At 34.3% G+C, this 16,172-nt stretch overlaps 1 protein-coding gene across 1 annotated transcript; it reads right to left on the reverse strand.

Moving 5' to 3' along the window:
* Window positions 1-13,311: 13,311 nt before the first annotated feature.
* Window positions 13,312-14,196, reverse strand: LOC124429928. Its single transcript, XM_046975812.1, has 2 exons — window positions 13,829-14,196; window positions 13,312-13,489 (listed from the first exon to the last, which is right to left on the reverse strand). The coding sequence occupies exons 1-2, from the start codon at window positions 14,194-14,196 to the stop codon at window positions 13,312-13,314; spliced, it is 546 nt and encodes a 181-aa protein (XP_046831768.1).
* Window positions 14,197-16,172: the final 1,976 nt, after the last annotated feature.

Below are 16,172 nucleotides of genomic sequence, written 5' to 3' on the forward strand. Positions count from 1 at the left end.
ATAATAATAATAGTAGTAATAATAATGATAATTATAAAAATAACGGTAATAATAACGATAATAATAATAGTAACGATTAGAACGACAAGAATAATAATAACGAAAATAAGGATAATAACGATAATATCGATATTAACGATAATAGCGATGGCCCTGATGTACCGAGCCACTTTGTGCCACTTTGTACCACTCCCCCTGAACTCGGAGCATTTTTTTGACAACGTTGTCTGGCGAGATTATTCCGAGGTTTTGCTCCAAGGTGAGTCGTTCGACGCTCCTCCGGGCATATTTGAAGAACATGTAGTAGGCGCCGTCGACGGTAGAGTCACCATAGGGGCAGTTGTCATTTACAACCTTCCTCATATTTCCGAGGTAGGAGCAGAACAGACCATGCTTTATCAAAAATTGTGTGATGTAGAAGTCTATCTCCCCCGCTCCCGGTTGAGCCAGCTATCTACCCGACTGATGAGTCGGGCCGTCCATCTGCCCCTAGGCTCCTGTTCCCATCTGCTTTGCCAGGTCTCGATGCTGATAGACCTGGTGAGCCTTGATGCCTCCACCTATTCCAAAACGGGCCTTTGCTGGTGAACGAATTGTCTCTCCTGGGCTAGTAGATCGATCGGGATTACCCCCGCGACGACTAGCATCGCGGGCTCAGAGTACATGCGGTAGAAGCACGCGATTCGGAAAGCGCCCCTCCTCTGTACCGCGGCTATGCGTATGCGATATTTCTCGTGTCGCAGCGCCTCAGCCCAAACTTTTGCGCCTTACAGCATCACTGCTTAGGCACATCAAATCATTAGTCGCTTTATGCACGGGCGCTCGCCAACACATAAGTGTGTCGAGCGAGGCTACTACTTTTTCCGCCTTGTCTGCTGCCCTAATTATGTGCCATCCAAAATTGAGCTTTTTGTATAGCATTCTACCTAAGTATTTGATAGCCGACTTTAGCCTGGACTGCCGCGTCTCCTACGATGAAGATGCGCAAGTTGTTGATGCGCTTCTTCGTAAGTAGCACGATCTCTGTCTTCTGAGCTGCTAGAGATAGCCCGTGTTCTTCCATCCAGGAGATGACTCTGCGCATGACTTTGTTGAGCAACAGCTGATAATAGTCCGTGTCTCTTGTTGTTATGATAACTGCAACGTCCTTTGCGTACCCAACAAGAAAAGCACCATAAGGGACTGTCATACATAGGATACCGCCGTAGGAAATATTCCAGATATCTGGTACCAGTATGGAGCAATGGGCTGCCCCCAATGACAACTCCAAGCTTCTCGGAACATCGCCAGTATCGTATTCTTGAAGCGCTCGTTTAGTCCGTCCCCGAGAATTTGGAGTAGGTACTCCGGGACACTGAATTTACGTTCGAGCGCTTCCATTGCCATGTCCCACTTGACGGAATTGAAGGCATTTCTCACGTCTAAGGTGGACAGCAAGAACAATGGGCGAGATAGATGATATAATAACGGTAATAATGATAGTAACTATAATAAAGAACATAACGATAATAATAATAAAAATAATAATAACAATAATATCGACAATAATAAAAAATAATAATAATGATAATAGCTATAATTATAACGATAATCATAAAATTAATAAAAATAATAATAATTATAATAATAACGATAATAATAGAAATAACGATAATAAACATAAAAAAGATAATAAGTAATTAACGATAATAACGACAATAACGCTAATAACGCTAATATTAACGATAGTAACGATAATAACGTTAACAACGATATTAATAACGATAATAATAATAGTAGCGGTAAGTGTAAAAATAAGAATGACAATAATAATAATAGGAAAAATAATAATGATAATAATAATTACTATTATAATATAAATAAAGATAACAATAATAATAAAGCTAATAACGATTAAAACGATAATAACGATTAAACGATAATAACGGTAATAATGTTAATAACGATAATAAAGTTAATATTCAAGACAACTATAGTAATGACAATAATGATAATGAAAGTAATATCGATAATAATAATAATTATAATAAGAATAATAATAATAATAATGATAATTACGGAAGTAATAAAGATACTAACGAAGATACGGTAACAGAAACGATATTACGCTAACAACGATAATAGCAATAATAATAATAATTATAATAATAACGAGAAAAATGATAATAATAAGGATAATACCGGTAATAACGAAAAAACGGTATTACTAAAATAATAGCGTTAATAACAATAATCAAATTTATAATAATAAAAATAATGATAATATAATAAATAAAGATAATAAAGATAATACCGATTATAATGATAAAAACGACATAAATAAGTATAACGATAATAAATATGATAAATACAATAGGATTATTAACGGTATTAATAATAATAATAACGCTTATGAAGATAATAACGATAATAACGATAATAACAATAATAATAATATTAATAATAATTATTATAAAATTAATAATAATAATATTAAAAACTATAATAATATTATTTAAGGTAACTACCATAACAACGATAATAACGATAATAACGTTAATAATAACAATAATAATAATAATAACGATAATAACGATTAAAACGATAATAATAACGATAATAACTAGAAAAATAATGATAGAAACGCTAATAACCTTAATAACGTTAATAACAATAATTACTTTAATAATGATAATAAATACGATTACATCGATAATAACGATAATAATATCGATAATTATAATAATAAAGGTAATAACGTTAAAAATAGCGATAATTAAAAAAAATAAAGATAATAATAATTATAATGTCCATATTAATAACAATAACGATAATAGCGATAATAAAGATAATAACGTGAATAACGTTAATAATGATATTAATCGTAATAGCGATATGGACGATAATAGCAATAATAGTAGCGATAATATATATAATAAAGATAATAACGGTAATAACGATAATATAAATAATAACGATTATAAAGATTAAAACGATAGCAAGAACGATTATAACGATAATAACGATAATAACTTTAATAAAAATGATATTAAGGATGATTATAATAACTATGATTATAATACAAGTATCGAAAATAATAATATTAATGATAATAACGATTAAGACGATAATAAAGTTCATAATACCAATAATAATAATAATAACAATAATAACGATAAAAGAAATATTTACGTTAATAACGTTACAAAGAATAAAAAAATTTTAATAATAATAATGATAATAATAACGGTAATAATAAAATTAACGAAAATAACGATAATATCGATAATAGCGATAATAACGTCGATAACGATGACAACGATAGTAATGATAATACGGTAAAAATAACGTTAATAACAATAATAATATCGACTATAATAATAACGATAATAACGATAATAACGATAATAACGATTGTAATAACGATATAATAACGATAATAATAGTAACAGTAGTTATGATAATAATAATAATATTTATAACTATAGCAGTTTTATTAACGGTAACAACGACAACAACGATAATAACGATAATAAATAAAATAACCATAATAAAGATATTAATAACGATAATAATAATAAAATCATTTATATAGATATTAACAATAATAATATCGATAATAATAATAATGACGGTAATGACAATAATAGAGATAATAACGGTAATAAATTTAATTATGATAATAATAACGATGATAATAAATATAATGATAATAAAGAAAAAACCCTTAAAACAATGTTAATAACGATAATAACGATAAATGCAATAAAAATAAAGATAAAGCTAATAAGGATAGTAGCTACGATAGCGTTATTAACGATAATAATTATAATAATAACGATTATAACGATAATAACGATTGTAGTAACGATAGTTAAAATAATAACGAGAATAACGAAAATAATAGCGATAATAATAATAATAATATTAACATTGATAATAACGATAATTTCAATAATAACAATAATAACGATATTAACGATTATAGCAGTAAAAATAAACATAATAGCAGAAGTAACGGTAATAACGACAATAACGGTAATAATAAAGATAAAAACGATAGTAAGAATAATAACGAAAATAATAAGTATAATAATTATAGTTATAATAATAACGATAATAATGATAATAATGATAATATTAACGATAAGATCCATAATAATAAGGATTATAACGATAATAACGATAATAACAATGATGAGGATAATAACGGTCATGAAGATAATAAAGATAATAATGATGATATTTTTAATAATAATAATTACAATTATCATAATAATAATAGTAATAATAATAAGAACGATAATTATAAAAATAAAAATAACAATATCGACAGATATAATATTAATAATAATAGCAATAACAGCGATAATTATAAAAACAACAGTAATAATAACGATAATAATAATAGTAACCATAAAAACGAAAATAAAATAATAAGAAAAATAATAACGAAAATAAAGATAATAATGATAATAATAACGATAATAATAAAAATAACGATAATAAAGAAAGCTTTAATATCAAAGATAATAGAAATAATAAAAATAATAATAATTGTAATAATGAAGATAATAATAGAAATATAGATAACAATAACAATAAGAGTAATAGTCACTATAAAAGCGACAAAAAACACGATAAGAATAATAATAACGATAATAAAGGCGATAATAACGTTATTAACGGTAATAACGATAATAATAAAAATAACTATAATAACAATAATAATAAAGATAATTAGGAAAATAACGATAATAAAGATAATAATTACGTTAATAACGATTATAACGGTAAAAGCATTAAAGATAAAGATAATAACAAAAATAACGATGATATAGAAAATTACGATAATAACGATAATAACGATAATAAAACTAATAACGATAATAATAAAGATAAAAATGATAATAACGATTATAACACTAATAATAAATATAATAACGATAATATCCTTAACGAACGTTAATAATAAAGTTAATAATAATAGTAGCGCTAAGTGCGGCATTAATAACGATAAAAATAATAATAATAATAATAATTATGATAATAATAAATACGAAAATAATAAAAATAGCAATAATGATAATATAAAAGGTAATAACGATTATAACGATAATAATAAAGATAATAGACATAATAACGATAATAACGAAATTAATAACGATAAAAATAATAATAACTACAATAAGATAATATCAAAGAAAAAAACGATAATAACGTTAATAGCGATAATAACATTAAAAACGATAATAACGATAATGATAAGGATAATAATAATAATAATAACGATTATAACGATAATAACGATTGTAATAACGATAGTGAAAATAATAACCAGAATAACGATACTAATAACGGTAATAATAATAATAATGTAAATAACGATACTAATAACGGTAATAATAATAATAATGTAAATAACGATAACAACGAAAATTGCAATAAAAACAATAATAACTATAATGACAATAATAATAATAACCATAATAACGATAGTAACGATAATAAAGAGTATAATAACAATAATAATATTAATAACGATTATAATGTTAATAAAGACAACAATAACGTTAATAATAATAATAACGATAATAATAATAATAACAATCATAAGAATAATAACGGTAATAATAACGATAATAACGATAACAACGGTAACAGTAACGTTATTAAAGTTAATGACAGTAATATTAAAATAATAAAATTAACGATATTAACGATAATTTCGATAATATTAACGATAATAATAATAACACTATAAAATATAATAGTAATATTAAAAACGATAACAATAATAATAACGATAATAAAGATATTAACGAATATAATGTTAATAACTCTAATAAGAACGATAATAGTAATAGTAACGGTAACTGCGACAATAATAACTAAAGTAATAATAATAATTAGAATAATAGTAATAATTATAATAATAATAATAACGCTAAAGCTTTAATATGGTAATTACGATAATAGCGTTATTAACGATAACAATAATTATAACGATAATAAAGAGAATTATAATATTAATATATTATTGTATTTATTAATAGTATTAGCGATAGCAACTATAATAACGATAATAGTGATTATTCGATAAAATAGGAAATAACGTATATTACTGTAATGATGACGATAATAATAAAATAACGATAATAAGGATGATAAATATTTTACCCAATATAACTTTAATAACGATAAAAATAGTAGTAACAATTACAGCGAAAATTATAACGATAATAATAATAATAATATTAATAACGAAAATAAAAAAAATAAACATAATAAACATAATATCGATAATTACGATAATAACTTTAATAACGGTAACAAGGATAATAATAACTATATTAATAATAATAACTGTAATAACGATAATAACGATAATAATAACGATAAAAACGATAATAACGATAATAACGATAATAACGATAATAAATATAATTATAATAATAGAAATAGATGCAATAACAATAATATTTATAACGATAATAATAATACTAACGATAAAAAAAATAATATTGATAATAATAATAACGATAATAGTAAAAATAAAAATAATAACGATTATAACGATATTAACAACGATAATAAAGATAATAACGGTAATAAAGTTGATAACGATAATAACGGTAATAAGAATAATAACAATTATAACCGTAATAAATAAAATACCGTTAATAACTTTAATAACGACAATAGTAAGGATAGTATCGATAATAAGGTTAATAAATATAATAACAACGATGATTATAACGATAATAACGATAATTACGAAGATTATGTTTATAAGGAAAATACGATTAAAATCACGATCATAACGATAATAACTACTAATAACGATACTAATAACGACAATAATAATAGTATTCATAACAGTGACGATAATAACGATAATTATAACTGTATTAATAATAGTAATAGTAATAATAATAATTATAATAATAATTATAATAACAATAATACTAATACTAATAATAATAATAATTATAATAATAATAATAATAATAATAATAATAATCATAATAATAATTTTTCTTTTGATGGTCTGAGAATACCAAACTGTAGGCACTAACTCAGAGACCCCATCCGCCATAGGGACACTTTGGGTCCCCCACTTAAGTCCATGAAGTGTCGCGCTCATCGTTAGAATAGGCACTACCGAGTAAACTCATATCCAACCTAGTGGCATAGTAAAACTATCCCGGAACCGCCAAGTGGAATTACTTCGAGATGGCGTCATTGCATCAGGTCTCTATACGGGACTCTACCGTTCTACGGGACAGAAGACTGGAGCAACGTTCGTGGCGCATCTATGGGCCGATCATCTTCATCTTTTCCCTTTGCAAGATGTTCCTGTCATACCATGCCACCTCGTTCCACTTCTCCTGGACTCGAAGCATTTTCTCGACAACGTTTCCCGGAGAGATTACTCCGAGTTCTTGCTCCAAGGCGAGACGTTCGTCGCTCCAACGGGCATATTTGAAGAATGTGTGGTAGGCGTCGTTGATGGCCGAGTCGCCATTGGGACAGTTGCCGTCTGCTACATTCCTCATTTCTGCAAGGTAGGAGCAGAAGAGTCCATGCCCTGTCAAGAAATGGGTGAGATATAAGTCGATCTCTCCAGCCTCCCGGTTTAGCCAGCTGTCTAGCAGACTAATGAGTCGGATGGTCAACTACCCTTAGGCTCTCGTTCCCATCTGCTTTACCAGGTCATGAAATTGCTAGACCTGGCGAACCTTGTTGCCTCTTCCTTTCACAGAAAGGGCATTTGTTGGTGGACAAATTGTCTTCCCCTGGTCTAGTAGATTGATTGGGATTAACTCCGCAATCTCTACCACCGAGGGCTCAGAGACTGTGCAGTAGGAGCACGAGATTCGGAGAGCGACCCTCTTCTGTACCACCGCTATGCGCTTGCGGTATGTCTCGTATCGCAGTACTTCGGCACAGACCTTCGCGCCATACAGCAACACTGCTTCAGTAGCGCACCTCAGTAGTCGCCTCATGCACGGACGAGGAACGTTGACGTTGGCCATGAGTGTACAAAGCGAGGCTATTACTTTTACCGCCTTGTCGATTTCACTAATTATGTGCTGTCCGAAATTGAGCTTGTTGTCGAGCGTTCTACCTAAGTTTTTGACAGCCGACTTAGTCTGGACCGCCGCGTCTCCTAAGATGAAGCTGCGCAAGGTGTTGATGTGCTTCATCGTAAGTAGCACGATCTCTGGCTTCTGCACTGCTACGGATAGCCCGTGGTCTTCAATCAAGAAAATGACTCTGCGTATGACCTGGAAGAGCAGCAGCTGTGCACCCTCCATATCTCTTGCAATTATGACAACTGCAATGTCATCTGCGTACCCAACGATGAAAGCACATTTAGGGACTACCATACGAAGGATTCCGTCCTAGAAGATATTACAGATATCCGGTCCCAGTATGGAGCCCTGGTCTGTCCCCGATGTCAACTCTAAGCTACTCGGAAAATTGCCTGTATTGTATTCTAGGAAGCACTTGTTCAAGTAGTCCCCGAGAAATCGGAGTAAGTACTACGGGACACTGAAGTTACGATCGAGCGCTTCAAATGCCAAGTCCCACCTGTGGGACTTGAAGGCATTTCTCACGTTTAAGGAGGCCAGCAGACACAAAGGGCTGGAATGGTGAATCCCTCGTTCCGTCATTTTGGCGGCCGTGACTGCGTGGCTGGTGGAGAGGCCGGATAGAAATCCATACTGGCGGGCGACAAGATCCCTCGATGCCCTCACGGCTGCGTGCAGTCATGGCATAAGCAACTTCTCCAGGTGCTTGCCAGCCGTATCGAGCAAAGAAATAGGCCTGTATGACAAAGCTGCCTCTGCTGGACCATTGCCCTTGCTGATGAGCACAAGCCACGCTTTCTTCCACGGGCCGGGGAATGTGCTCCACCTGAGGCAAATGTTGTACATGTTTAGCAAGAGCTCAGAGTGACTCTGCGCGACAGTTTTAATTACTTCCGATGGAAGACCGTCAGGACCTGGAGATTTCTTGTTCCACATAGAATGTAAAAAATGCGGCTCTTATTCTGTAAATTGTGGCGCTTCGATTATGCCAGGCGCAGCCCTGCTAATTTCTCTCTTCGGGTGTGAGGGGAATAGAGTATGCACAATGTATTCCAACGTCCTCGCATCCTGTGGGATCCCTTGCGTACAAGTCCCCAGCTTTCGAGTGACGATCTGGTACCCTAATCCTCACGGATCCCGATCGACATTCTGGCAAAGCTCCTTCCAGCACCGAAGTTGACTGACCTTCATGGCCCTCTTCAAAGACTTTTTGGCCGCTTGATACTCTGCAACCAAGGGAGCAGCGTCGAGGTCGCGTCCCTTCGCTCGTTGTGGTAAACGGCAAAACCTTAAGCACTTCTTACGAAGACCTGCGATCTCTCTCATCCAACAGTATACAGGATGCCTCTGCCGTTTTGTTCTCTTTTTTGGCACCGCTATTGCGCAAGCCTTTTGGATGAGCTGCATAGTTACTGCAGTAATCATCCTTGTTTGTGCAGGTGGCGATAGACGCGCGGAAACAAATTGATGGTATCTCCAACTTTCATCTATGATCGAGGACATCCTTTCTCGATACATTCTTGCAATGGTCCACCGGTGGTAGGTCGTTCGACTCTTATCACGGCTGACCACCCATCGTGTACATCGAAAAGGATGTACTGATGTTCGCTCCCGGTATAATCCTCAATTTCCCGCCAGCCTGCGACTCTTGCCACAAGTTGTTCGTTGGTTATAGGTACGTCCGGGATCGTCACACTGTAGTCCCGCCTTCGGAAGGTTGGTGTCGAGCCTGTGTTGAATACTGATAGCTGTAGTCTCGACGCCACCTCCATGATACGTCTTCCTCTGGAGTCCGGCCTGGCCTCCACGCATTCGAGAGCTTTGGCATTGAGGTCTCCAGTCACAATGAGATCCTCTTGAATTTCCCGGAACGCGTCTTCCAGATCGTCCAGGTTGGTCTGGAAGTCGTCTTTCCGGACGTTCGGGGAGATATATACGCAGAAATAAGTCGTGGAGTTATGTCTCACCTGGGTTAGAAGGTGGTGTGCCGCCCTGCTTCTTTTAAGATTGCCCTGAAGTACTCTCATCCTTGTTTCTTCTTGTTGGCTGTTGCATGGGACTCCTGGAAAGCTTTGCAGGACCTTGATCCCGCCCGGTGCTTCTTAGGTACATCAACGTTATGGTTGCACAGGTAGTAAGAAGCCTCGCTGACCTAGCAATTTTTGATCTTATGCTCGCCGGAGAAATATCAAAATTTTCTCCGAACAGGGCCTTTGCACGAGGCGTTATAGTGACCATAATCGAAACAATGGTAGCATCGCCTCACTTCTGTTCTTCATCTAACCCTGCAGCTGTCGAAGACGACCAGCACTCGGCCGGCCTTTGAAAGCTTCGCAGCTGCTTCTTCTTCTATTTTGACGAGGGCCAGGCATTGTTGTCTCGCGTTGGGGTTAATCAATCTATCTTCAAGTTTCCCCGAGTAGACTGGCATGGTCCTATTTAGGGTCTCCTCGACTTTCACCAACGATGCGCAGCAATCGCAGTCCCGTATCTCCAGCGTAGCTCTAGGGACCTGTTCCGTGATGCTGATCGTTTCTCCTACTTCTTTTCCTTAGGGTTTCTGCGAATGAGGCCCTGATATGCGCAGTGGTATTCTTCAGTTCGAGGAGAACCCCTCCGGTTCTGGTCTGCCGGATCAATCTAACGTCTACCTCCGCGGCGCTAGTCTTGAAGCGCTGTTGGATGGCTCCGTCTATGTCTGTGTAAGATTAACATTGCGGAGGTTTCAGGAGGATCGCGTCCGGCCTCGCTTCATTTCTCGGCCTATCCTTCGATTTGATCGGCTTCTTTTTCTCTTGCTGTGGATGTTCCGCCGCCATCTTCGAAGTTTTATCCTTATTTCTTCTCTTCTTCTCGAACTCTGTCTACGTGGTGGCAAGAGACGTCGTCGTCTCTTGCATCGGTCTTTTGAGGCTCTCTTCAGGCAACTGCGGCGGGCTTGTGGCTATTCTCTTAATTGCGCCAGCATCAGTTATAGAATTTGCCCCAGGGCTCTGATAAACTCGGGCGAGGGTCCTCGCTCGCTTATTGACCTTTGTTCGAAATTTATAAGTGAACTCGAGACTGTCTATGATGTTCTCCAGTTTTGGAAGCCCTTACTTAATAGCGTTGTTTACTTTGGACTGTCTAGTAATAGCCACCTTCATTTTGGCAAGGAGAACTTTCGCTTGCGCGAGTTTCTCACTCTCTACATCTTGTGGTGTCCCCATCGCAGGCTGGATAGGTGACGTCAGGCCGGAGAACCGTGTGCTATCGATGGCCCTGGCAGCCAATAGCCACTCCACTAAGTGGCTTTCTTCATATCGTACCCTTTCTTGTGATATAGACACCGCAGGCCAGGTCGCCTACCTGTCGTGTTCTTCCTGTTGCAATATCCAGAGCTGGGGACAGGTTGCCTATCCCAAGCTCCTGGCAGTTGCTGGACGACGACGGCGGGTGGCCTGGCCTGACAATACCTGACACCGTAGTGGTATGGGTGTTCCTCCCACGCCCGCTTTTGCCATTTTCTGTACTATACATCATACGAAATATATTATTGGAGGCAAGCTCCCCAAAGGAAAGGAGAGGAACGGAAGGAAACTTGTGAATGAGAGAAAGAATAGAAAAGGAAACAAAAGAAGTACAAAGGTATGAATAGCCTTAAAATATCATTCACACGCCATTCACACAGTCTCTTTCAGTCGCCTCATACGACAAGCAGGGAGTAATGTCGGAGTATTCTACTTCCCCCTACCCACAGGGGGTAATAATAATAACGAAAATAATTATAATAACGATAATAATGATAATAGCGATAATATCGATTATAACGATATTAACGATAATAATAACGAAAATAATAATTATAATAATAATAAGAATTGTTACATCCCGCGACAAGCAACGTATATAAAATAAAAAAAAAAGGAATATCATATGTAAGTTATAGTATAAATGAAAGATTAATACATAAGCTAGCTTAAGTGAAGGGGATCACCTTTCAAAATTCATATCGCTCATTCATAGGCTAAATATTATTATATATATTCAAAATTTGGATAATTTTACTACTAGCAATATTAGCTAAGATACCTTATAAACTCCTGTTACTACCAGCACCTTCTTATTAATAATACATAAAACACATAAAAGAATAATAATAATAATTAGCGAACAAATTGGGACCTATGTTAACAAAATACACACATATACATACAACACTATAATAAAATTAACAATTACCCTAATGAATTAATGTTCAACAACCTTAATAAATTAATGCGAGAAATATCTCTAAATAAATGTAATAAATAATTGCGAGACATACTTATCGATTATGGCGAGAAGACATCTGGTGATATGGGTTTTAACATCCTGCGTTCCAACTATTAACAACAACGATATCGACATTATTTTCGGAACCACACCTGCTGATAACAACATTCCAGGGGCTAAGAGCTCCCAGAATTACATCCGGTGATAAGCACCGTGTGAACGCAATACTTGGAAGAGGTAATAAAGGAACGCTCGCATAGTTCTGCCTCACCACCACCGCATTCAGACGGCAAGCGCGAACGGCGTGTCCCACCACCACCGCACTTAGGCGGCAGGCTCGAGCGGCGCACATGCGCAGTGACGTCAACCGGACTCGCCCTAGCAGGAGCAAAGAGCGTCGTCAGACAATCATCGTTCGCAGCCTTACTCAACAAGACGCAAGCTCCTAGTCTCGAGCCTTAAGCAGTCATTATCCAACTTTGAATTTTACGCTAGAGTTTATCTTTGTCAATTAAATAAGTTAGAACCCGTCAATTAAAATTAAAATTAAATTCTTTATTATAAACAATAAAATAACCACGTTCGCGTGCGGAACATCATCCAAAGGTGTAATTAATCAGTGTACTTTAGTGAAACATTTAATACATAAATAAAATTGTTATTGTTAACCAGTGCATGATTTCTTTATATCCATACATTCATCAATCCTTATTGCTCGGTGAGGACGAACCGCACGAGTATCCTGCTATAAAATTGTCGTTTCGGTGAGGACGCTCCGCACGTACGACACTTTTCTCTTTCTCTCCTACCACCAAACAAACACCTCTTCCTATTAGTTACCCTCCTAATGCCGAAGGTACGTCGCTGCGGTAGAAAATATCAACTACGTCGTCTGTTAAAGGAGCTTTAGCACGAAACCGAAATTTATAACGATACTTTGGGTGTTGAATTAATTGAAGAAGAGAAAGAAAATTTTCCCTCATACCGCCTGATTCCCCTGCAGCTCTCTAGAAGGTGGATACTCCCACTGGACCTTCAGATTTTGGATCAGAGGACCCCCAAATATCTGGAAATAAGTCTCCACCATCAGCTTGGATTGTCTTCCCAAGAGGTAAGTGAGCATTTGAAATATCGATTCGACACTCGGAGTCTTGCATCTGTATTTATCTCAAGAGGATTAGATATCTCACTCATAAATTTTACTTTTGAAATCGTGTCAGTGAATGTTTCACGTATTAAGTTTGTCAATTTATTTTTAACTCCAAATACACGTATTCTTTTATCTATGGATTCTCTATCAACCGAGTCAAATGCCTTTTTAAAATCTATACATTTTATAAATATATCTTTGAATTCAGTATTCTATGGCGAAATATGGATTTTAAGTTAAAAATTTGTTCTGTACAAGTTCTATCTTTCCGATATCAAGCTTGATACTCGCCCAGTTGCTTGTCAAGTGTTGTTTCTATTTTATTCAGCAATATATTTGAGATTACCTTGAATGCAGTTTGCAGAAGATATAATTATCACAGTACAGTTTTTCCCCTTTTTTATGTAATGGGGGAATTAGTGCTACTTTCCACTCTTCTGGAAACCTCTCTGTTCTCCAAATATCTTCGAAGATTATCTTCAGCTCTTTAATGATTTTTGACAGAGACCAATTCAAAAATTCAGCTGTTATAGAGTATTCCCCACTACCTCTATTATTTTTTAGATTTTTAATTGCTTCCTTAATTTTTTCAGCATTAGGTGGTATATCTTCTTCCAGATTTTCAGTTGTTTCAGAGAATTCCAATTTATGTTTCGGTTCAGGAAAGTTTATAAGTTGACCGAAGTATTTTGCAAGTATTTCAGTTTTCCGCATTGCTTAGGACAAGTTTACCATTTTCATCTTTGTAGTATGTTCTAGGCGCTTGATACGCCTTTAATTAACTCTTAAAAGTCTGATAGAAATTTCGTGAATTATTTTTAGTAAAGTTGTTTTGCATGTTGATAAATTGTGATTTTTCGAAAGATACTTTAACTCCCCTTATTATTCTAGCAGTGTCTTTCCTTTGTTGTTTGAATTGGTCATGGTGTTCAGTCTTCCCCGAGCATTTGCACTTTTTCCAAAGTTTTCTTCTATCCTGTATTGCATCTTCACATATTTTGTTCCACCAAGGTTTTTTTCTATGCTTGGCCAATCAAAATGTTTTCTGGGCTGCGTTGGTTATTTCTTTAGATAAATCTTGGCACTTCCCATAATGAGTTACTTTTATTTCTCCCTGAAATGTTTCCATAGTTTCTTTTGTAATTTGGAGTCCATGTGTATTTTACTTTATTATTTTTTCCCCACTTCTGTGATTTCTGTTGGGAAAGAATTTGTGTTGAATTTTAGACAAATAGTGATCAGAGTCAAATTCTCTGCTTCTTCATACCTTGACATTCATAATTTCCGTCATATTTCCTTTGGATATTGCTACACGATCTTTTTGAAATTCACCTAGCATTGGATTTGGAGAAATCCATGTTTTAGCTCTTCTTGGCAATTTCTTGAAAAAAGTCGACATTACCTTCATTTGAAAGTTCTTACAAATAGTAAGCAATCACATTCCATTTCTATTTGTTCTTTATTGTGCAGCATATTTTCTATTGTTCTATCAATTCTCACTATTGAATTATCAATTCTCTCTTCCTATTTCGTCATTCAAATCTCCAAGTAATATCACTACATTTGATTTTGGAATTTTATAACATTGAGATTACATTTCATCGTCCAAAAGGTCCCAGAATCCCTCTACTTTATTTTGGTTCTCTTTGTTGTCTTTACTTATTGGTGCATGACAATTAATAAAAGTGTATAATTTATTTTTGCATTTCATTTTCGAAAGAGAGATTCTTACTTAGCGGAATTAGAATTTAGTTACCCAGTTTAATAATCTTTATGGATATAAAAGGCTGTTCCCAAGATTAACATTCCTTTCATAATTTTAATCGTAGGCTTGCCTTTAAAGATTCTATAGTCTTTTGTTTCTGTAACATTTTTAGCCAAAAAAAATCTTGTCCCCGATCTGATAAAATTTGTATATCATTTCTATCCAGAAGTAGTTCTAATTCCTTTTGTTTACCAAACTTTATCAAAGAAATCACATTTAAAGTGCCCGAAAAAACTTCTTTTCAATCTTAAGTCTGGAAGGATTCCAAGGATGCTCCAACTCATCTTTATTGCAGATGTTGGGACTCACCAAAACCCTAGGTCCTGATGCATTGCATAATGCAATAGTGGATTTTCCTTCTGAGCTGCCACCTAGGGTAGTGCTTTCTTTCAGCGACTTTTCCATATTGATATTGAAATTGTGTGTTACAATGATAGGAATAAAATTCCAAAGTAAGATCAGATTGTCAATCTAAAATGATTTGATTTTGTGCTTGAATCCACTAGGTTCTTCCGACCGTACAATCGTGGAGAAATAAGATCTTTGAAGTATTCGTATATCATATTAAAATTATTTTAGTTTTTTGTCCAAATTTTTTATGTCTAAATAAATGTACTATTGTTTAAATAATACTTTACTCTATCCGTCATACACTAAAGATTGTTAAAATAATTAGATGTTTATCGAAAATATTATTTAATAGGTACATCCGATCGGATTAAAATTACGATAATTATGATTGTTAGGATAATAACGATAATAGTAATAATACTAAAAATAACGGTAGTAATAAAAGTAGATAATATAACGGTAATAACGAGAGTCACGATAATAACAATAATAATAATAATAAGAACGGTAATATCGATAATAGTAATTATAATAATTATGTTAACAATAATAATGATATTAATAATAATAATAA

Source organism: Vespa crabro, chromosome 16 (assembly GCF_910589235.1).
Source record: "Vespa crabro chromosome 16, iyVesCrab1.2, whole genome shotgun sequence".
Lineage (NCBI taxonomy): Eukaryota > Metazoa > Arthropoda > Insecta > Hymenoptera > Vespidae > Vespa > Vespa crabro.

Excerpts from the sequence above, each read along its gene's own strand:
- LOC124429928 (XM_046975812.1), bottom strand. The coding sequence starts at position 14,196 with ATGCGGAAAACTGAAATACTTGCAAAATACTTCGGTCAACTTATAAAC. Across the intron at positions 13,490-13,828 it reads TTCTGCAAACTGCATTCAAG|ATGCAAGACTCCGAGTGTCG; the intron begins GTAATCTCAAAT and ends AGATAAATACAG.